Here is a 22241-nt window from a genome sequence, read left to right on the forward strand (position 1 = left end):
GTATCATCTGCATAGCAATGGAAATTTATGTTGTGCTTCCTGATAATATTGCCTAAAGGGATCATGTATAAAGTGAAGAGAATTGGGCCTAACACAGAGCCCTGTGGAACGCTGTGACTAACGTCAGTTTGTGTGGAACATTTGTCATTGACATGAACAAATTGAAATCTTTCTGATAAATAAGATTTGAACCAACTTAGTGCAGTTCCTTTAATCCCAATAACATGTTCAAGTCTCTGCAGTAAGATGCTGTGATCAGTGGTGTCAAAAGCAGCACTGAGATCTAAGAGGACAAGTATGGAGACAAGTCCTTTGTCTGAGGCTAGGAGAAGATCATTGGTGACTTTCACCAATGCGGTTTCTGTACTATGATGGACTCTAAATCCTGACTGAAAATCCTCAAACAAATCATTTATCACTCCCTGATACTAATCAGTAAGCTCAAGTAACACTACAAAAGTACTAATTAAACATCATCTTCCTACCGCATCCAAAAGGAAAATAGGGATCAACTCTTCATTACAGAGATAAACTTTTTTCTTTGATCTAACAGAGCAATTCTACAATAAATCAACTCTCTACACTCTAAAAAACATGCTCGTAAGCACAAGGAGTACTACTGTAATATGGCAAAATTCTCTACTCTAATTTCTAATTTCCACAACCTTCTAATTTAATCCTCATTTAACATATAACACACTGAAAATAAACAGTCATAGAAAAGAAAGAATAACCGACCAGGTGATCTTCTGTCCCCCACACATAACAACACAGTTTTAATTATACACATGTCTGTACTGTAAAACAAACAGTTTCAATGCAAACACTTCCTGACAACTTAACACAGATCTTTCTATCAAGACTTAACATGCAGACTCGGGCGAAAAACCTTTACAAACATTAATTTTGTAAAATTGGCGTCATTTGAGTCATTCATTTGACTCTCTCTGGTAAAGGAAAATTCCCGAGTGACCCCCAGGCAACGTCTTCGATGCCTTTTCGTGGGCGATCGCCAACAAGGGCCTGCATTGGATCTGAGAGCAAACAGACAACAGACATAGTGAGACTCAAAGTATAACACATAGATCATAAACATGAGTAATGTGCTTAAACTAGTGTGTAAATACTCTGTAATGTTTACTGTTGCTCATACTGTAACATGCTGTCATATAGATACATTACACATAAACACCTATACTCAGAAAAATCTCCTACTCATAACTATGACATCATTCTGTGCGCACCAGATTTTAAGCAATAATCTGCTGAAACAAAATGAAAATGATTAAATGAAAATACTGAGTAATATGAATGATTGGATAATAAATGTGTAAAACATGATTATATGTAATTGATTAATCTGTAATGTGAATATATGAAGATGTGATGTGATGTCATCCATTGTCCGGCATCAGCTCATCCTCCTGCAGTTTCACTTGGTGGCCACCTGGTAGAGCTCCTCTCCGTCTTCTCCTCTGATGTCCAGCCAATCCATTTCAAGCTCGGTTGCAGCCTGATTCTGCTTCACTTCCTGTGCCATCATTACCATCTGCAAACTGCACGTACAAACCACCAAATGCAGAAAGGTTGTGGGCCACTTTAAACACAGTCCAGCATGCGCTGCAGAATTAGAACAACAAACTGAACATGGACAAAAGGAGTCGCTTATACAAGACATTCCAACCAGATGGAATTCGACTCTGGACATGACAAAAAGCGTCTGCAAAAATGAACAGCCACTGAGGGATGTCCTCACCACACACACTACCAAGATTGACATGCCAACTACAGCTAAAACAAACTGCAGAGCTTGGAAACGCTACTGGAGCCCTGCAGGTATATTTTACTTCACATATTTCTCACTGTCCTGTCTGAGTGCATGTGAGAGACAAATAGAGTTTCTGTATGTCTGTGTAAATATAGCATGAATATATATATAGAGGACATTTTTGTGTGTATATAAGTAAGTGAATGCAATACATCTTGACTGAAATTGGTTTGATTTTTTTTTTCTGTTACAGGTATGTGACTGAACTTCTGGGAGGAGAAAAATACGTTTCATGCTCTGTGGTTCTGCCTGCTTTTTGCCATCTCTCTTGGGTGATGGAGACCTCGGATGAGGACCCTGCCTACGTGGTCAAATTCAAGTCAACATTCAGAACAGACCTGGAGACGTGCAAGGAACGTGCCAACATTGCATATCTGAAGATTGCTACCCATTGGACCCAAGATTCAAGGACCTCAAGTGTATACCCAGAGCTCAGAGGGGTGAGGTGTGGGCCTGTGGAAACAACAACATCAGAGCCACCAAAGAAAAAGTTAAGTTTTATTGGCTGCTTCATCAGAGTCTGATTCTGAACAGGAAGAAGACTCAGATGAGAACAGTGTGCGACAATACAGAGCGGAGCCCACCATCAGTACAGAGGTCTGTCCATTAGAGTGGTGGTCCAAACATGCAGGCTCACACAGCAGGCTGGTCTCCATTGCACAGAAATACTTGGCCACACCTGCAACATCCGTACCCTGTGAAAGGTTGTTTTCTCTTGCTGGTCATATTGTACAGAAGAAGAGAGTTTCTTTATCATCTGAAAATGTAAATGACCTTGTGTGTCTGAGCAAATGGCTTGGTGTAGAGGAGTAGGAATAAGTCCCCTAAACAGTAAATCCCAGCTGTGTACTTTTTTTGTGCTCTTCCACTTCACCTCACTCTAACAGGGACACTTGCTACTGAACATTGACTGTTTATGCTGCTCCCTGATTAGGAAAAAATGTTTCTGCTGGTATCTGTTCAGAAAAAAGAAAGAAAACAGGTTTATAAATGTTGCTGCCTGTTATAGTGTTATGATTGTGGCTCTGGACTCTGAGGATAACTTGTTTTTCTATAACAAACTAAATAAAACATTAATGCTCTGGCAGTGGCAAATAGCTTTGGTTTTAAATTTGATTTGATTACATTGTTTGAGATTTGCTTGCTACTGTGTAAAGGGAATGCTTCTGTTAAAAATAACCTTATTTGTTTAAAGTAATTGCAAACCAAATGTTATTGTTCATATAGTGGTACTTTTAAAATAAAAGTGCGCAATACACTACTTTGGAATTCATTATTGAATGCTGCTCATATCAATGCAGTTAATCGCTGTTAATCGCTGTTAATCTCAGAAAAATCATGTAGTTAACTCGATTAAGGTTTTTAATCGTTGCCCTGCATTAATTTGTATGTAAATTAGGTCGAAATAAAATGAAAAACTTAACTGTAAATCTGCTCCATCACCTCATCAGCCATCCAAACACTCCTGGCTACCTGGCCACAGCATTTCATCTACTACATAAGTCTACCTTGCCGAGGCTCAACTGACAGGTAGACTTTCCTCAGATACACATACCTGCCGAAAGACAGCTTTAACCTTCTAAATGAAAGTGTTTCTAATGGATAAAACCAGAGGACATCTCTTTCAAAGTGCTACTGAGTGCAAAAATACCTTTAATACCATTTGGTCTTGATATTTTCTATTTATGGTTTTAAGTCATGAGATTTACATGAGGAATTTTACACTTTTTAAAATCATAACCCGATGTCTACAAAATCATTATAACATTTGGGATGACAAATGACTGAATAAAAAAAAGTAAATAAAAACAAGGAAGTACTTAAGAGTACAATTATCTCTCATTTCACAATTTAGATAAAGATTTATTTGCTGGAGAAGAGGGCATTACAAATGATTGGAATATGAATTCATGTTATCTCTGGTGAATCATAAATGCATATTGTCAAAGCTAATCAGAAAAAGTTAGTTGCTCTCCACACACACACACACACACACACACACACAATTTCATGCCTGCATCCCATAAATACAATCAATCTGATATACAAATATTTGGATAGATTTATTTTTAATGACATTTAAAATGCAGTTTTTATCATGATGCCTGCCGTTCTGAAGACCACCCCTCACTCTGTTGACACTGCCAAATTTCAAGGAGGAGAAATTGAAACCTAAGTTGGACAAAAGCCCCTGATGTATCTTTAAAGTGAAGAGTTGCTGACGGGCAGCAGGACATTTAAATAAATATCTGGAAAGAGCAGCATCCCAACACTGCAGACTTCTTCCAACTCTTAAGTTGTGAAGAAATTACGAGTCTCTTTCCTGTGTTGTCCAGCATCCTTCCTTTTCTGGAGGGCAACAAAAAAAGCAAACACAGCAGACAATGTGCTACTTCTCACACAAAACGCTGCCTCCAGTTGACAGAACACAGAATAGCTACAAATGCACGTACAAGCCCATTATAAGAACATAAAATTAAAAGGCACCACTTTCATTCTAGCCATCACACATACAGTCAAACATGGACATCTGGACTTCAGACAGAAAGGGAAACCTACAACAAGACCTGGGTTGATCATAGTGTTAACAGGGCAGCATTTGAAGAAAAGCTGGCATTGAGGAGCAACATATTTATTGTACACTAAATTATACCTACATTATCATACAGGATGTGTGTGAATGGATCCATGGATATGCTTTTCCATGTGTTAAAATCCATCATTTAACTGTCTGCTTTCTGTTTTGGATGCAAGACTAAGCCCTTCAAAGAAACATCATGCCTGTTAAAACCAGTGACAACTGTTGAACTAAAGAAAAAGATCACAGAGTGGTTAAGTTGTCTGACAAAGATGGACACGAGGGAGACCGATTATGCTCTTCTTAGATTTAAGCAAAAAGAAGGGTCCTTACGACAGAGAGCAGTATGAACATGTGCTTCATTTACTTCCTGGTAGGATATCAATCTATCCAACAAGTCTGTTTACACAGTCTCTCTGCAGGATGATGATTACTTCATCACTGGGTACTGGCGCTGACCGCCCAAACGACCAGAGCGGAGACCCCCTCCTGATGGCGCACTTGTCTAGAAAAGGGAAGAAAAATGAGGGCACCATACACAATGGCACAAGACAATGGGTTATTTTATTTTCTTATTATAATCCTCACCTGTGCAAACTGTGCAGGGTTATAAAAGGTGATGCCTCCTGTGGGTGCAGCTCCCTGTGCAGGATGACTCTGCAAAGGACAGAGTTACTACAGTGTGTGCAGGGTTACCGTTGACCTACTTCTACAGGCAGAGACTGAGAAGAGGCCTCACTCCCAATGTCACACAATGTTCGGACAACATTATAAAACTGAAGTGGGAAATAATGGCAAAGCGGACTTGGATCCACCATGAGACAGCATTACAGACCACTGTTTCACTTATTTTGGTAACCATGCAAGCTTTATGGCAGGTCAAGGAAGTGACGTGCTCCCAGACAACAAGCAAGGGAGTCATCATGCAGCCGTCTCCAGCATGCTTCACTCTCTGAGCTTTGACTCGAAGTACCCAGCATCTCTCAGGTGAAGCAGATTGTTCACTAATATAAACAGAACGAAATATACAGCAGTATATATATATATATATCAGTATACAGCAATCCAATAATTGAGATATTTCAGTCTCGACCACTGTCATTGACTAAGCAACCTCTGCATTGCCATACAGAGTCAAGCTGCTAGCGTAGCAAAAAAAAATCAGGAACTTCTCTGTGGTCACTTGGTTGTTCATAACAGAGAGCCAAGTTAATAATGCTGGAGACAGCAGTCAGATGAGCAGGCAGACATCTTGGTTTGGTTGGGAGGTGAAGCTGGTGCAAATGGTAAAGCATGCTACTGTGGTGAGCTGGGTGGGTGAGCAGGCAGGGGGTGAGAGTGGACCATTTAAGTCCCAGCTACAGGTACCTGGTTTAAATGCTGACTCACTTCACGTGATAAAGAACTCATTGAGCTAGAACGTGAGAGCTAAAGAGGGCAGGAGGGAAATAAACAGTAGAGGGGAAAGAAAACAAAACCACAAACCCATATTAATAATTTCCCATGCATGGGATTAGATCTGTTTCCACTATCTACCAGTTCAGAATGAAAAGAAATAAATCTGTTAGAAAATGAAGGTTCTTGAAAAAGCAGACATGGAGAGAATTAGATTTTAACAGCGTATGGAAGAGAAATCTTTACATTTTATCAAGGCTGTGCATTTAGCATGATTATGAAGAAAGATTGGTGACATGCATGCTTTCACATGTTCTTTCAAATGACCTCTAACATTAATTTATATTGACAGATAAGCAAACAGCACACACTGGTTGTTAGGTGTAAAGCACCAGGTTTCAGAGGTGGCATGACAGAACCAGTTTGTCTCACCTCGCTGGACTGGGAGCCATCAGGCACAGGAGGACCCTCTGGAGCAGGTGGTAACAATGTGGGGTTGAACATCTGAACAAAGAGCAAAAGAAGAGAATGTGGATGATTGGAGCTTAAGCTTTGACTGGCTTTAAGTGATGATGAAAATCAAGTGAAAATGTTCGTACATATTTAAATACACAACGTATTTTTAGCATTAGAGAAACAACGTGAAATACTAACCGATACCTGTGGTGCAGTGATGGTGTTCGGTGAATTCTGCTCCTGATTTCCTCCTTCGCTGCCCTCCAGAGGCTGCTGATTGTCAGGAGCTACACCAGGGACAGGTGAAATATTTAATTATTGTCTTCTCAAAATCAAAACAAAACAATCTCCCACAGTCAGGAGTACCAAGCGTGTTGATGTAATTTTATATAATTGCTTTCAGAAAACTTTAACAAGACAAACACCTGAACTAGGCACAAACAGGTTAGCAGGCATGGGCATTGGTGCCAGAGGAGCAAAGATGTCCATGGGAGCAGGGGGTAGTCCGCCTGGTTTAGCTGCTCTACTGGGGTTCAGAACATCCACATATCTGCTCTTTGTGCCTGAGAACACAAACATATCAGAGTGCAAACAGATCAAACAGTGACTATTTAGCTTTTGGCCTTGAATCCTCTTATGCAAGGTGTTTGTGAAGCCACAGCAAATAACACTCATCTCACCTGCTTTCCTGGAAAACATGTTGACAGGAGGACCAGCACTCGGGGGTGCAGCAGGCCCTCCGGAACCAGGCATCTGAGTCATCTTGGGGAAGCCAGAGGGAGGCGGTGGAGGGGGCTTACTCTAACAGATAAGACAGCCATACATCAAAATTGGTTGATCTATAAAGCTTTCACCTTCAGTGGGTGCTTAAAAAAAATACAATTCTGTCTTGTAGACCAATTTTTAAACCATTACAGACCTCCTCTTCAGGCTCGTTCAAGTCGACCCATCTCTGTTTCTGTTCATCCCACACAATCTGGAAATAAAGAACATAGCACTCGTATCAGCTCTGGTGCTGACGTGAAAAAAGGATAATAGAACCTGGGCAAAAAATGAAGCTGGATATCAAGGAATGCTACCTGCTCATAAGTGCTGTAACTTACTGATTTGTTTTTGTCATCTGGCAAGTGAGCCTCATTTCTCCCCTTCCTATAGAGCCAGTTCAGCCAGCCACCACCACCGCTCTACATGTTAAAGAAAGGAAAAATTTCACTCAACACTAGTGAACATCGTAGGAGCACAGATTGAAGATCTTAATGCTTATCTATGAATAGGAACCTTTTTCGGGGAGTCTTTCTTGACTTTCTTGGCCTCTTCTTTGTGGGGTTGTTCAGGAATTGAAGGCGGAGGTGGAGAGACCTGCTTGATGGCCGAGTTACTGCGTTCTCTTCCTCCAGAGTGAGTGGAAGACTCGGAGGTGGTGCGAGATCGCCGTCCTGGATCCTGTAGAGCACCTTTGTTTAGCCTCATGTAATGAGAGAGCCTGACAGATGTCATGCATTCCCTTTTCTCCAACATACAGAGGATATTTATTACCATATGCCATTGTCTTTACTGCTGTCACAATGGACTGATCTTGAAAAATACTTAACAGAGTTGGTTGGACAGGGTGCTTTCTCGCTGCTGAACTACATGTATCAAAGCATTCAAATAATCTAAAGCGATGTACCGGATGCTCTCTTTCTGGGCACATGACCAAAACAATCTGCTCTGTATCAGTTCTGAAAACAAGTGCTTATACAAACAAGTCCTGGACAGATTATAGAGAAGAACCATGAGACAAAGTATTTTAGCTTATACGTGATACACAAACGCACCATGTGAATTGAAGATTGTGAAGTAGTCCTAGATCTCCTCCCAGATCCCTGAATTGTTAAAAAAAGACAATGTAGTAAACATCTTCCTAATGATTTGAACAGCAACACATAACAACAGCAATTTAAAAATTATGGAGAGACTTGTGAATTTGGGTAAAAAAAAAAAGAAAACATTTCAGATTTATACTGACCATGTGAGCCATGCGGTCATAGAAATCCATCTGAGGTGTGAGGGAGCTTCTGCGTGGGGAGGATGATATGGGCTGACCTGTCTGCATGTCTGGTGGGCCCTGGAGCGACTGGTCTACAGACGGCATATGCCCAGGAGAAGGGGGCATGTGTGTAGGTGTCTGGGCTGACGGGTGGTTCATCTGCACAGGTGAATGCTGCACCTGAGGGGGCATATGTGGTGACATTTGGCCCACTTGAAGAGGTGGGGGATGTGGCTGCTGATGGGCTCCTGGATAAATGCCTGACTGCTCAAGTTGAGGCTGGAAGGGAGGAGGTGCAAAGCCAGGATCCTGTGGAGGGTAGCCTGAGATGGGGATCTGGCCTGGTGGCCCAGTTGGGGGTACTGGGTAGAACCGGAACACATCACTGTGGGGTAAAGGCTGATGTGGGCCCATCCCATCTTGGAGGATGGAGGTGGGAGCTGAAAGAAATTAAAAGAGGTGAGATATGATGCATTTTATAATGGCTCAGCCATGAGAGCGTACAAAGGATATCAGAAGAGCATAAGCTTCAAACACACCTGGAGGCATCAGCTGTACTCCCTGTGGTGGAGGCCCGGGCAGTAATGAGCTCATTAGTGGGTTGTCAGGGGTGGGGCCATCCACCTCCAGCGGCATGCTGTAAGGTTCAGGTGGACTGGGCTGGTCCAAGTCAGAGCTGGGGGTGCTACAGTCAAACTGTGTAGGAGTTGTTCTGTTTGTATTATACGTAATCACCCCTGTCTAATAAAGAAACAAGAATTAAACATTTGTTACATGGGCATGGATTACCAAGAATGTTTAAAATATACGATTCAATTACACAATCAGATCAAGTTAACTGTCCAAATTGTCAAGTATTATTATTATTAGGAATTTCAATCAATAAGCAAAAGAAATGTTTACACCAAGTTTTTCTTAAATGCTTTAAAATTTAAAGGGACCAAGGACAACCTCAAATCAGAAAAAAGTTGGGATGGTATGCCAAATAAAAACTACAACTGCAAAAATTGATGTGTAAGTCATCTTTGCCATGGTATTACATTGAAAACAAAACAGCAGCACATTATTTGATGTGATACCTCATCGTTCCTTTTTCACAACACTTAAAAGATGTTTAGGGGCTGAGGACACCAAGTGACTAAGTGTGTCGTGTCATTTTGTCCCTTTCCTCCCGTACAAGTCCTATGGTGTGAAACAGTCCTGGGTTTTCTTTGACATAATTTGTGTTTCAAAATGTGCCACACATTCTCTGTTGGGGACAGGTCAGGACTGCAGGCAGGCCAGTCCTGCACTCGCACCCTTTTCCTCCACAGCCAGGCCTTGGTAATGTGGCAGTATGAGGTTTTGCATCATCTTTTTGAAATATGCATTGGCGTCCTGGAAAAAATGTCATCTTGAAGGCAGCGCACGCCGTCCCAAAATCTGTATTTTTCAGCATTAATGGTGCCATCACAGAAGTGAAAGTGACCTTTGCCGAGGGCACTGACACAACCCCGGACCATGAGAGACCTTGGCTTTTGGATTTGTTGCTGGTAACAGATGGTCCTCTTCGTCTTTGGTCTGGATCACACGGTGTCCATTCCTTCCAAAAAAGACCTGAAATACTGATTCATCTGACCACAGTACACATTTCCACTGTGTGATGGTCCATCCCAGATGCCTCGGGGCCCAGAACAGTCGACTGCACTTCTGGACACTGTTGTCATAGGGCTTCCTTTTGGAACAGTACAGTTTTAAGTATTGTAGTGCCTGATACAGCTGTGCCAAAGTAATCCCGAGGCCATGTGGTTATATCATTTATAGAAGAGTGATGATTCCCGATGCAGTGTCGTCTGAGGGATCAGTGAGCACGGTCATCCAGCTTAGGCTTGCGCCCTTGTCCTTTACACACTGAAATCCCTCCAGATTCCTTGAATCTTAATTATGTTCTGCACCATAGAGGGTAACATATCTACATTTCTTCCTATATTTCTTTAAGGAGCACTGTTTTTAAACATTTCAATAATTTTCTCACACATATGTTGGCAAACTGGCCATTTTTGCCCCTAAATAACCAGGCCTTTCCTTTGTACCAAATCATGATTGCAATCACCTGTTGACATCACCTGTTTCAAATGGAGTCATCATTTCAATGTTTTACCTCATTACTGGCTCTAAAGTGCAACCGTCCCAACTTTTTCTGATTTGGGGTTGTACTTGGCCAACATCTTCAGTCCAAATGCCTATACTCTAAATAGTGCTACAAAAACTATTTGATTTATTTTGAATATTCTTTGCAGCACATATGAAGATATATACATTTGTTCTTCCTTACCCTGATCTGTCCATCCAGCTGTCTGAGGTGAATCAGCCATTCTGGCTCATTGAACAGCTCCTGCTCAGGTTTCTCCTTCAGTTGAGGATCAAAGAACCGCAGCTTTTCCGATATCTGTCATCAAAAAGCATAAAATGAAATGTTTGTGGCGTATCTGTTATGACAAAGTAAAGGAAGTACAGAGGGAAAACCATGAAGGAGAGTGAGTGTGTACCTGTATGATTTGGCTAATGAAAACAGGAGAGAAGTAGGAGGGCTGCATGAGGACAGTCCGAGAGATAACTTCACAATAGTGGAAGGCCTGAGCACTCAGGCCTGCTTCAGCCAAGCGGCATGCATAGATCAACTTGAATACCTGATAAGAGAAAAGTATTATTTCTTCAGTAATAATCATAGTCATATTCTGAGTCACAGAAGTACAGAAATGCAAAAACAATACCACTTCTTTAGAAATATTTAAGGACATCTCTATAGGAGACAACATTGCGCAATTATTAGTTTATTTGATTATCAGTAAATATAAAATAACAACCTACCTGGAAATTGGGCAGTAAGCAGGGCTGGGAGCCTAGAGACTGAGCATACTCATAGGCCTCAGTCCTCTGAATCGCTTCATTGGTTGCAAATTGGTAAAAGGGGAGACTGAGTGAGGAGACAAAGACATAGTTATATGTTTGGCATTTTTCTGCTAACTGTAAGGTGATATACAAAAGTCATTTCAACAATGTTCATGTGTTTGTCTGTCTCTAACCTGTGGTTGGAGCCAATCAGAACCATCTTGGTGCTTTTCTTTGTGAAAACCCCCAGACCAACTTGAGCCATCAAATAGCAGAAGTGTGCAGCATCAATCAGCCCTTTGGAAGCTGCCATGGCACAAAATGAGTGGAGACAGAATGTGAGGTCTGTTGAGTCTGTTGTGGTGAAAAATGTAAATGCTGTTTAAATCAGTGCTGTGAGTTACGGTGTTTTCGAGGCCATCCTACCAAGAGTGTCACCCATGGTCGTGATTGTGCGAGTGTCCAGATCCAGGGTGTGTGTAAGGTTAGACAGCACCATGGCCAGGTGAGGACGCCAATCACCCCACTTCTCCTCTCCGCAGCACTACATAATCGCAAGACACAGCTCAGCTACAGTGGCAACAAAAGACATCAAAGACTGCATACCTGAAAACACATTGCCTGTATCACTTCAGAATAATAACGAGGTTAATGAGAGAAAATTCAATGCAGTTCTCACAGTGGCTGATGCAGGCATCCTTCCTGACATCAGCTGGTACACTGTTTGCAGAGGGTCATTGATGGGCAAACTGTTGGCAAACCTAAACCACATAGACAGACAAATGTTACATGTATAAATCTGTAAAAACAATAAAAAAATAAAGGTTCAACTATGAGTCACAGCCTTTTATATCTCTGGTACTTTACCTTGTCATGACACGTGCGTGTGTCCTGTTGTCCATCTTACTGGCCAACAGCAAGGCGTGGCCCCAGAGACCTACCTTCATAGCTGCTTCTAGTGCATCCTGTTCAACACACAAAGTAGAACTCGTTTCAGATTTTAAAAATAGTTAAACGACAACATTAGACTTAAAGAGGATATTCCTTACCTTCTTGCGACCAAACAGCAGCAGCTCCCTGAAGCGCTCTGTTTCCTTGCCAATGTTCTCTGGAACCGTCATGAAGGTGTCAGATAGGAGGGAGAGTGGTCCTGCTCCAGGCTCCTCCTCAGCTCTTGCCAGTGGTTCATTGTTAAAATCAATCAGGTTGGCTTCATTAGGACTTTTGCCCGGTAACCAAACAGAGCGATGCTCTTTCAACAAAAGGTCAGCGATGTCCGTGCCTACCACAGTCTTAGGAAACAGAGTAAGAACATAAAATTGTTGTTTCAGCAAATATACAAAGTCAATCTCCTGCTTTCAATTCTGTGTTACATGTGCACTGACATACCCCATTCTGTCTACAGAGCAGCACAATGAAGTCCCAGAGCAAACGGGCAGAGTCCCTGTCCAAGAGATTGTTGTCACGAGAACACTCCAGCGCTTTGTTGTGGGAAAACTTTATCACATCCACCTTATGGGTCTCTTCTCTGATGGATAGCAGACAAGAAATGTGGCTTATTAGCAGTGTCTTTTCAAATTAATATTGAGAAAGAGTTAAAGGATAAGTCTGGCAATTTTCTGACAACAAATCTCATGACATAAATCGCACTTACTTAAGAAGCGGTCCAGGGAAGGCTCGTAGTTCTGCCTGATCTGTGGTATCCTGCAGCATGGTCTGCAAGTACAAATGTGGTTTGAAATACTACCTTAGCCTTAACATTGTGCAACTGCTACTGCTCAACTATACTGAAAGAAGAATGAAGCACACAGGGAATGCTATCATATTTGGTTCTAACATATTTTCATAAGTCTGAGGAAGGCATTAGGGTGCAAAATTTTACTGTCATGCATATTTTTAATCGGTAACAAGGAGTTTGGTTTTTTTGTTCCCTTCAATAAAGCACTAGTTTTCAAGTGTAAAGTGCGATTTTAAATAATTTACTGTTCCTACCATTTCAGCTTCCATCAGACCATTTACAATCCAGATTTATCCAACCCAGAGTAATAATCTTTTTAAACCTGTGAATCTGTAACATTTTAGGACAGGCCTGTACTTTATGGGAATTCTACTCTGTTCTGTTTTTTTACGGTGTATAAACTAAACCACTGATACTTCACAACTTATGACATCAAAATAAAACAATAGAATACTATGCTTTAATCCCTTCTTGCTATTTCTTATCCATCAATCTAATATTCCTTTTACAGCACAGTAGACAAAAATATCAAAAACTACATTGAGACAAAGAAATGTAATCAGATAAAAATGCACCTCTATGTTATGTATATCAACGAGAGCAGGCTGTCCAGCTGAAGGTAGATTGGGCAGAACTTGGACCAGTTGACCACCAGGTCCAAACCGGGCACAACGGTGGGGCATGGTGAATTTCTCTGGGGTTGCAGGACGAGGGGGCGCTAGAGGAAAAATAAGTCAGGAGTATGTGAGTGAACTTCTGCTTAGCATTTAGTAATTGCTCATGCTTGAAAATTCAAGTGTCTTAAAAATGAGGAATGTCTTTTTACGTTGTTCAGGTGCGACCCAGGTGCTGTCTGCAGTGTACTCTGAGGGATAGAGGTACTGGCTGTAGTTTTGGGAAGCATCAGCTGGGTTTGGGTACTGCCCATAAGAGTAGTCCACAGCCAGAGTAGGTGCTGTGTTGTCATAAGCTGCTGACACCAAGTCAGGCTGGCTCCTGTATGCCTGGCTCTGCAAGAAGTGAAGACAAACACAGATCATATAAAAGCAAACAAGCATATTGTAAGATAAAGGCATTTTAAAACCAATGACAACCAGTTAATTAAATTAAAAACTCATGCAAGTTAGCAGAATTAGCTGCATTCCTTAAATCAACAAAATACTCAATGTCTTGCTGACAGATAAATGAGAATACCAATATCACTCTCTTCTCTGTTAATATAAGGCTGGTCAAACATTTAGGATTGTGGTATAACTCCCAAGATCACAGTACAAGCAGATTCATCAAGTGAGACAACAAAACAACATCACTGTCCTGACTGGTTTCAGGACAAGAGGTTATGTGTTTTATTTATGAGTTTAATAATGTACCATGAATGCTGGTATCAAGTAGCAGCTGCACCACCACGATCTAAAACATGCATACAAGAAAAATTTGTTACCTGCTGTGAATGTGAACTGAAGCTGCTTCGTCTGCTGTGGTGGCTGTGAGAGCTGTGCACACTGTGGGCCGACTGCTCACTGTGGACGCTGCGTCGGTCGAAATCATCGCCATACATTTCCTCACGTCGATGATAATCATCATCAAAACTGGGATCATACCCAGGATAGTACCGCCACTGGTCATCATAGCCGTCCTTTCTGTGAGTGGAGTGCACAGTGTGTGTAAATAAAACTATTTCATTTACATGCCCAACATAGACTGTGAAAGCATTTTTCTCTGCATACCTGGCAGGATACATTTGTTGATTATAATAGTTGTCTCTGCCTCTGTAGCTGCTGTCGTAATTAGACCAGTAGGATTGATCATAGTATCCTCTGTATCGTGGGTCATATTGTCCATAGGGGTATCCTTTCCACAGAAAATATGGAGAAGAAGAGAGAGAATTTCATATCAAAAACATTTATATCCACAAAAGGATGAATAAGTTCTGTGAAGAAATATTACAAAACATTTAGTGAAGAAGGCAAAATGCTTCAAATCCATATCAATAAGTAACCACAGCTTTCAACTCTGCACATCCTACCTCTGTAATCGTAGTTCTTGGTGTAATCTGGATAATATTCACTATAAGCACTTGGGTTTGCTCTGTGGTAGTCATCAGGATAGCCTTGTCTAGAATAGAAAGTGAACAAAAGGTGAGAATTGCTGGTCAAGTACAGAACCTTCTAAGCAAACTTGATAGACTTTAAAAACTGCCTGAAGAAATAACCAACTGAAATGAAATCAAATTGTATGACTTTAAACACATTGCATCCATGTAAATGAGGGTGTATGACTAATAAACAGTGCGACTGACCTGGATGAGGGCCTGTCAGAGCTCTGACTAGCCTGGGAGCTGGGTCGGTCTGGCTGAGGCTCTCTATACTGGTAGTATGGATCACGATAAGCTGGGGCCTGCCCATCATATCTGCCATACCAAGGATCTGTTCTGCTCCTGTATTGAGCATCCTGAGAGATAAAACCATATGTATATGTGTTCACTTTTTTCATGTCATGGCAGCTGATGCACAATCTTCTCACTGATTTTTTTTAAAACAAATTTTCAAAAAAGCCAAAGATGAATACATTAACAAGAAAAAAAGACTTCCCACATACTTGATAATATTGCTGTGCTCTAGGATCCCCAGGTGGTTGTGGGTACTGGCCAGGAGGATAAGGTGCTCTGCTATCGTAGTATTCTCCATAATTACCATAATAGCCACTATACATCTGCCCCGACACTGGAGGAGGAGGACCGTAGCCTTGCTGGCCGCCGACAGAGGAAGGTCGAGGTGGCTGTGCAGGTGCTGGCTGGGAACCTCCTGGAGGTACTGGTCCTTCAGGCCCTGGAGGGTAGGCTGCTACAGGAACAGCAGGAGGAGCACTCCTTGCAGCAGGCCCCTGAGCTGGGATTGGATACTGGCCAGAGGACGGTTCTCCTTCACTCACTGGAACAGGAGGGGCATCACCTTTTGCCGGCAGTAACGCCTGAGAATCTGATGTCTTAGGAGGTTTGGTTGGTGGCGGCTGGGTGTTTGCAGCTGCTTGGGAGGGTGGTGACTGTACATGTGGGGTAGATGAAGAGGCTGGCGTCTGGACTGGGGCCTTCCCTTCCATTCTAACCCCCTGCTGAGCATCTTTGGTGACCTGTAGGTAAAATCCATTACTAGACTGTGGAGACTCATGCAGAGAGGAGGGATGACCAAATGCTTGATTTTGGGTTTGTGATTGGTGCATACAAAAATCAAGCAGTTCATAATTGGACGGATGATTATGATTAGAGACAGGAGTAATCACAAGAGAAGTGTGTGGATGAACATGGAGAGCAGAGTGGCTGTCTCCACCCGATGACTGGCCCCTTGAAAGAGGAGGGAGGACTGGCTGAGATTGCAGTGGAGCTATGATTTCTGATGTTGATGCCTCTGTGTTGTCTCGAGTCAGATTGAGCGGACCCTGGCTAGAGGTTAAAGAAGTCAAGTTTATTGGTCCTGGGGAAAACAGTGGATTCAGATTAGGAGTTACTGAAGGTGGTTGGGAGCTACTGGTACCCTGCCCCTGTGTGAGTGATTTCAGAGGTGGGGTAGTTTCCTTAAGACTACTTTGACTGACTGCTTGAGCAAGATTATCGGGAGGAATCACACTGTAATTTGACACAGGCGGGGCAATCAAAACAGACTGGTGGAGTGAGTCAGATACCAGGAGAGATGCATATCCCAGGTTGCCTTGAGAATCAGTTGGCTCTGCCTCACTCACGTTTGGTGGGTTCTCTAAGTTCTCTGAATGCTGCTGTGAAGTTGGTTGGACTCTCTGGTAGGGCTGGAGGTCCAGTGGTCCATCCTCTGGGGGTTGGATGACATCAGCACTTGGCTTTCGCAGAGGGGCAAGAACTGTCGGGGCAGCAGGGGCTAGGAGGATATTAGAGCCCAAGCTAGTAGCATCATTCTGAGCCCACAGAGTAGCAGCAGGGCTTTCACAGGGCCGACTGGGCCCATAAGCACGGGATGAAGGTCGTGAGTGAGAATGAACCACCGGGTGAGACAGATGAGGTACCCCACCTCCAGCTCCAGCAGGCAAAGGGTGGCTTGGGCCATAAATATTTTCCATATTATCGGGCGGCAGCTCCAGGTTGCCAGGTGTAGAATCTGCACCCCCTTCTGCTACAATTTTAGCCACGTCAACTTCAGGTGGACGCACCCCAACCCCATGCGAACGAACAGGTTCAAAAGAGCTGTTAGCACTAGCCTGAAAGATACCTGTTGGTTTGGGGGGGCTAGATGTGGGAGGCCACATCTGCTCTGGGGAACTTTCTTGTGCACCCAAATCTCCAGCTGGAGAAGTGTCAATCTGCTCAAAGTAGCCTCCAGGAGTAGCCGACACATTAACATCATCAGTGAGATGAGGGCTTTCTTGCTGAATAAATGTACCTACTACTCCCTTCTGCCTACGAGTGCCAGTTCCACTTCCATGGCTCATATTGCTATAGTTGGATGATACACTGGCAGACCTCATTGGTCTTGGAATAGAATCTGGAGTCTCCAGGTTAGGCCCAGTTTCAAACTGGGATGCATGGGCTGCAGTAGCAAGAGGGCCCCCATGCGTTTCACTAGGCAATACTTCCTGGTTTGGGACACATTCCAAATTCTCCACATGATCATAATGGGAATCAGAGAGCTTCTGGATACCTCCCTGTGATGCATCACTGCCATCATTAATGTATGGTACATGTGAATGATCTTGAAGAGGAACTCCTTGATAATCCAGAGGAACATCTCCATGGCCACTGTGGGCTTGTGGGTTGCTGTGATGCTGAAATGATCCAGGGATACCATTCACTGCCTTATTTCTCTCTTCAGCCAGTGTTTCCTCATTTTCCACATCACTGTTTTTGAAGAACAGTGATAGTGTACCAGAATCCTGGGGGTAAGGGACTGGGGCAGGACTAGGCCCAGGACCTGTGTTAGACGGATGCTGAGATCCAGCTGAGTCAGGCTGAGACTGAGGATGGCTCAAGCTAGTCCTCATTTGATGGTAGCTTGAGTCCTGTGGAGGTGGGATGAACCATGAGTCCTGGGGGGCAGGGCTCTGACTAAAATAGCTCTGAGTTTGTAAAGTATGTTGCTGAGGTGCATTTGGGTCTGGCCAGTGAGAACTAGGGGTTTTTACAGGGTTCTGGGGAGGAAGAGGAGCCTGAATCTGGGCATGTCCAGGTTCTGTTGGAAGGTTGGGGTTGCTGTGATGGGGCGATGGTGTGTGGGAAGGATACACCTGGGTCTGTGGAGATATGTTAAAAGGCTGCAGTGTAGGGTTACTTGTAGGTTGGAAGTAGTTCTGAACTGATGGAGGCCGGCTTCCGTGATCAGGGACCCACTGAGTAGAGGAGGTGATGGGAGGCACAGGCTGGAAGAGCCCAGGTTGAGAAGGTGTGTTACTAGGTGTTGGTGCCGAGGCCACAGGTGGTGGCTCTGTGGCCATTGATTTTGTCTGTTCACGTGAATTAAAACATCCCTGTTCAGACTGGGAAGGTGCATATGCCATGGGACTTGGTTGTTGGAAAACACCAGGGGATGGTGTAGTGTGAGGGTTAAATAGGGTAACCCCTGACAAAGAGGGTGGTACGGGACCAAGCGGAGCCACTGGGATATTCTCCAGTGTCTGTGGTTGTGGAGGCAGCCCTGTGTCAGCCTGAGAGTACATGGTGTTAGGTGGGGCTTGCATGGGTGGAGGGTTGCTGTTCGGTATTGTTCCGAGACCACCTGCAGCCATAGGAGGAGGAGCTCTAGAAAACATGAAAGGGGTTGTCATGGGTTGAGTAGCAGGTGGGCCTGTGGCAGTAGCTGCTGCTGTATGCTTGTAAGGCCTTGTTCTGCGGAACATATTGGGCCCAGATGGAGAAGGGCCAGAAGCTCCTGGAGGGCCAGTCCGTGGTGGGGACTGCATGGCTGCACAGCTAACAGCTCTGAAGACCAGGTCACTCTAGATGTCACTGAAGAGACTGAAGTCAGGCGAACCTGGGTAAAGAAAAGGAAAGAGGGAGTGGTTAACAAAAGGCCACACATGCCTCTTTAATGGACTTTACCACACCCTCTTTTATGTAATATTCTCTAATCCTATTTAAATATATGGTACAACGTGGCAATTTCTACATGAGCACTAAAATGGCATTACAAATAAAGACTGACGGTACTATATTGAGTATAACACAGCTGACCAACTGTAATTAATGTAACTTTGACTACATGACACACAAGTGTTAAATGATTTTCAAAGCTTAATTTACTCAAACATAAAAGAAATGTAATCAAGGAAACAAACAGATGCTAACTTTTCTTTAATTCTATGAGGAAAAGCACCTGGTTTTGGGGATTAAAGGCAGCTTTTGCCAAAAGATAGTTGTCAATGTGATTACTTCTAGAAACCAGATTGCAAAATCCCATCACAATTCATAGTTGATTAGATTTAGATTAAGATAAAGGGAGCGCCGATCTAATTATTTAATCTTTCTAAGCAGGAACTGGATGATGGAACTGTCAACGAAGAAGTGTTAAACAACATATGTGTTTACATATGTGCATCTTTATTGCTTTTGGCAGGACTTTCATAAAGGTATAAGTAATGCAAAACTGAGAATCGTAAAATCGCCAAGTGCGAATGGTTGAGATTATTTTAACTATCTGGTACAGACAGTGTATTTGTCGGTGGGAGGCTCAGGAGAACTAACACGGTCTGACATTTAGTAGTTAAAATATTAGATACAGATATCAATAACAGACCGAGCTAGTAGGCAAGTCTTGGACAAATGTTAGCTCTTCCAACGTGATCACGCGCACCGGGTTAGAAATGTAGCAAACCTGTCAGCTAACGTTAGCAACGCCGACAGTCAATATAAAAATAAACTCACAAAGCTAAACCTACTAATCTTCTGATCTTGTTGAAATAGGTTTGTTAGCTAAGTGCCTTTGGTTTGGCACCACATTAAGCTGAAGTTACACATTAAGCTGCCTAAAGAGGAAAGGTCCACGGGGCTTATGCTAAACGCCTAACGGAAACGCTACAATGCACTTCGTATCCTCAACATCATACCCAGCAAAACACTGTTATGCAAAGTCGCCTGGTTTTGCCGAAGCCCGAACTTTTAAAAACCGCCCGAAAACGTATGACATACCCTTTTTGTATATGTCCAACATTGACAAGGGTAAAAACCAAGCAGCTACAGGTCGCTGTCCACTCGTTGAGTATAATTTAGAAGGTTTACTGATCAGTTAGCGTTAGCATTGCTAGCTAACTAGCCTAAGCTAACTAAAGGGATAACAGTTTCATATCGTTTATGGAAACTAGGTTAGAACATTAAAAGTAAAACATTGTTAATGATAGTATATATTTACTCTTACCAGATGTCGGAAATGTGTACACATATAAATAAATTCTTACAAATGTGCAGGACAGTGAGTCTGACACACAGCCACCATCTTCAATGAACACATCCTACTAGGCTACGTGTACAAGCAGCGTCACAGGCCAAACAACGATTGCGTCATCACGGTACGAGGGCGGGACTTCTTAAAGGTCGATTTTGTGTATTTACAGTAGCTTATGTGTGCGCATTCAAGTATTAGATCAGTCATTTAAGGCAGTAATTTGCAACAGTGTGCCCTAAAATTATAAGTATTATATGATACAGTTATAAATGCTTGTAATGCACAATGTTTCTCAAGTAATAACTTTTGAAATATAATCAATGATCACTAAAGTGATACTGATAATCACAATAGTGATTATAGATAGATAGATACCTATGAAATGCATTATATTCCCACAAAAGCAGTCAACAAGCAATCATATAAACAGCAACATTAGAGTGCATGCAATGTGGGCCCTGCATTCATCCACTGGGAGGCACTATGCTGTTATCTATATACTGTATCATCCACTATCTTGCTGAAGGTGAGACATGTTAGTGAGATTAAATAAAACCTCAGATGTTCTTTAAAATATTTTGATGTATTGCTAATCAGTCTTGCAACATATTGCATTGTGACTATACTGGATATTATAAAGTATATAGTCTGGCAGTGTGTTCAGAAAGCTCAGCTTTTCACCACTGCCTAAAAAAGAACAGCAATAGATTGAGTGTTTATAAATACAGTATGCATCTGTTTCAGCAGTTAAAGAAGATATAGAGCTGGGAATGTGACAGTCATATCGGAATAGAAACTATTACAGAGGGGTGGATGAGAATGATAGAATCTGTGAATACAGCGAATCACATGAATTCATTTTATTATCTGCTGTCCTTTATATTATGATGTGAAACAAACCTTTCTTAAAAATGCTCACGTTCCAGATTTAGATTTGGTTAAAACTGAGGATACGTTCTTGATAATGCCTTTGTGTTTTCTGAATACATTTTTAAATAATGGAATGGAAGAACTGAATCAGATATACAATCCTTATCTTAAAAAGATGGTACATAAATGTCAATTTTGTTCTGTATGTGTATATTTTGTTAGTACTCAAGCCCTACTTCTAAACTTTAACAAACTGGCATTAGTGTACTTGGGTCTGAAAACCTTAAAAATATGCTATCTAACCATATAGTTACTCTAGATGACATAGCTCTAGCCTCCAGTACTGCTGCGAGGAACCTTGGAATCCTTTTTAATCAGGGTATCCTTTAAATCACACATAAACCAAGTCTCTAGAACAGCTTTCATTCGTCTGCACAATATGGCCAAAGTCAGGAATAGCCTATTTCAAAGTGATGCTATGGTCATGAGCTTTGGGTCATGACCGAAAGAGCAAGAACCCGGATACAGACAGCCGAAATGAGCTTCCTCTGCAGGGCGGCCGGACGCACTCTTAGAGATAGGGTGAGGAGCTCAGTCACCCGGGAGGAGCTCAGAGTAGAACTGCTGCTCCTCCACATCGAGAGGAGCCAGCTGAGGTGGCTCGGGCATCTGTTTCGGATGCCTCCTGGGTGCCTTTCTAGGGAGGTGTTCCGGGCATGTCCCACCGGGAGGAGGCCCCGGGGAAGACCCAGGACAAGCTGGAGGGACTATGTCTCTCGGCTGGCCTGGGAACGCCACGGCATTCCCCCAGAGGAGCTGGAAGAAGTGTCTGGAGAGAGGGAAGTCTGGGCATCTCTGCTTAGATTGCTACCCCGCGACCCGGTTCCGGATAAGTGGAGGAAAATGGATGGATGGATGGAAAGTGATGATGAAAAACTGGTGCTTGCATTTGTTAACCTCCATTGTATCTTGGGCATGATGCTCTGAGTTCCCTTGCTCTCCTCTCCTCTCCTCTCCTCTCCTCTCCTTGCCTCGCCTCTATATTCCGCTATTACAGATCACTAACTTTGTGTCTCCTC

The 22241-nt window shown here is 42.7% G+C and overlaps 1 protein-coding gene and 1 long non-coding RNA gene across 7 annotated transcripts; one reads left to right on the forward strand and one right to left on the reverse strand.

The window, feature by feature from the left end:
• Positions 1-1542: 1542 nt before the first annotated feature.
• On the forward strand, positions 1543-2759 carry LOC109972355 (uncharacterized). The gene is made up of 2 exons (XR_002276673.1): positions 1543-1836; positions 2022-2759. It is a non-coding gene; the product is annotated as an uncharacterized LOC109972355 (long non-coding RNA).
• A 1222-nt stretch (positions 2760-3981) lies between these two features.
• On the reverse strand, positions 3982-20396 carry sec16a (SEC16 homolog A, endoplasmic reticulum export factor). Of its 6 annotated transcripts, none has more exons than XM_020621065.1 (31): positions 20306-20396; positions 15494-18885; positions 15195-15346; positions 14922-15010; positions 14623-14746; positions 14337-14535; positions 13722-13905; positions 13471-13613; positions 12812-12873; positions 12547-12685; positions 12207-12449; positions 12025-12122; positions 11837-11918; positions 11584-11701; positions 11352-11463; positions 11137-11242; positions 10815-10955; positions 10601-10714; positions 8826-9027; positions 8266-8726; positions 8075-8122; positions 7536-7700; positions 7361-7441; positions 7177-7233; positions 6938-7058; positions 6683-6820; positions 6456-6544; positions 6234-6305; positions 5775-5834; positions 4995-5063; positions 3982-4911 (listed from the first exon to the last, which is right to left on the reverse strand). In XM_020621065.1, exons 2-31 carry the CDS (start codon positions 18812-18814, stop codon positions 4837-4839), a joined length of 7065 nt encoding a protein of 2354 aa, XP_020476721.1. In that variant the 5' UTR covers positions 18815-18885; positions 20306-20396; the 3' UTR covers positions 3982-4836. The 6 variants fall into 6 exon arrangements, with proteins under 6 accessions (XP_020476721.1, XP_020476722.1, XP_020476724.1 ...); XM_020621066.1 differs by having other exon boundaries at positions 6462-6544; positions 20266-20394; XM_020621068.1 differs by having other exon boundaries at positions 5796-5834; positions 20266-20394.
• Between the last annotated feature and the right edge of the window lie 1845 nt (positions 20397-22241).

The sequence above is a fragment of the Monopterus albus genome, unplaced genomic scaffold (genome assembly GCF_001952655.1).
Source record: "Monopterus albus unplaced genomic scaffold, M_albus_1.0 scaffold253.1, whole genome shotgun sequence".
Taxonomy (NCBI): Eukaryota; Metazoa; Chordata; class Actinopteri; order Synbranchiformes; family Synbranchidae; genus Monopterus; species Monopterus albus.

Excerpts from the sequence above, each read along its gene's own strand:
- sec16a (XM_020621065.1), bottom strand. The coding sequence starts at position 18,814 with ATGCAGTCCCCACCACGGACTGGCCCTCCAGGAGCTTCTGGCCCTTCT. Across the intron at positions 7,059-7,176 it reads TGAACGAGCCTGAAGAGGAG|AGTAAGCCCCCTCCACCGCC; the intron begins GTCTGTAATGGT and ends CTTATCTGTTAG. Across the intron at positions 6,306-6,455 it reads TCACTGCACCACAGGTATCG|ATGTTCAACCCCACATTGTT; the intron begins GTTAGTATTTCA and ends CTCTTTGTTCAG.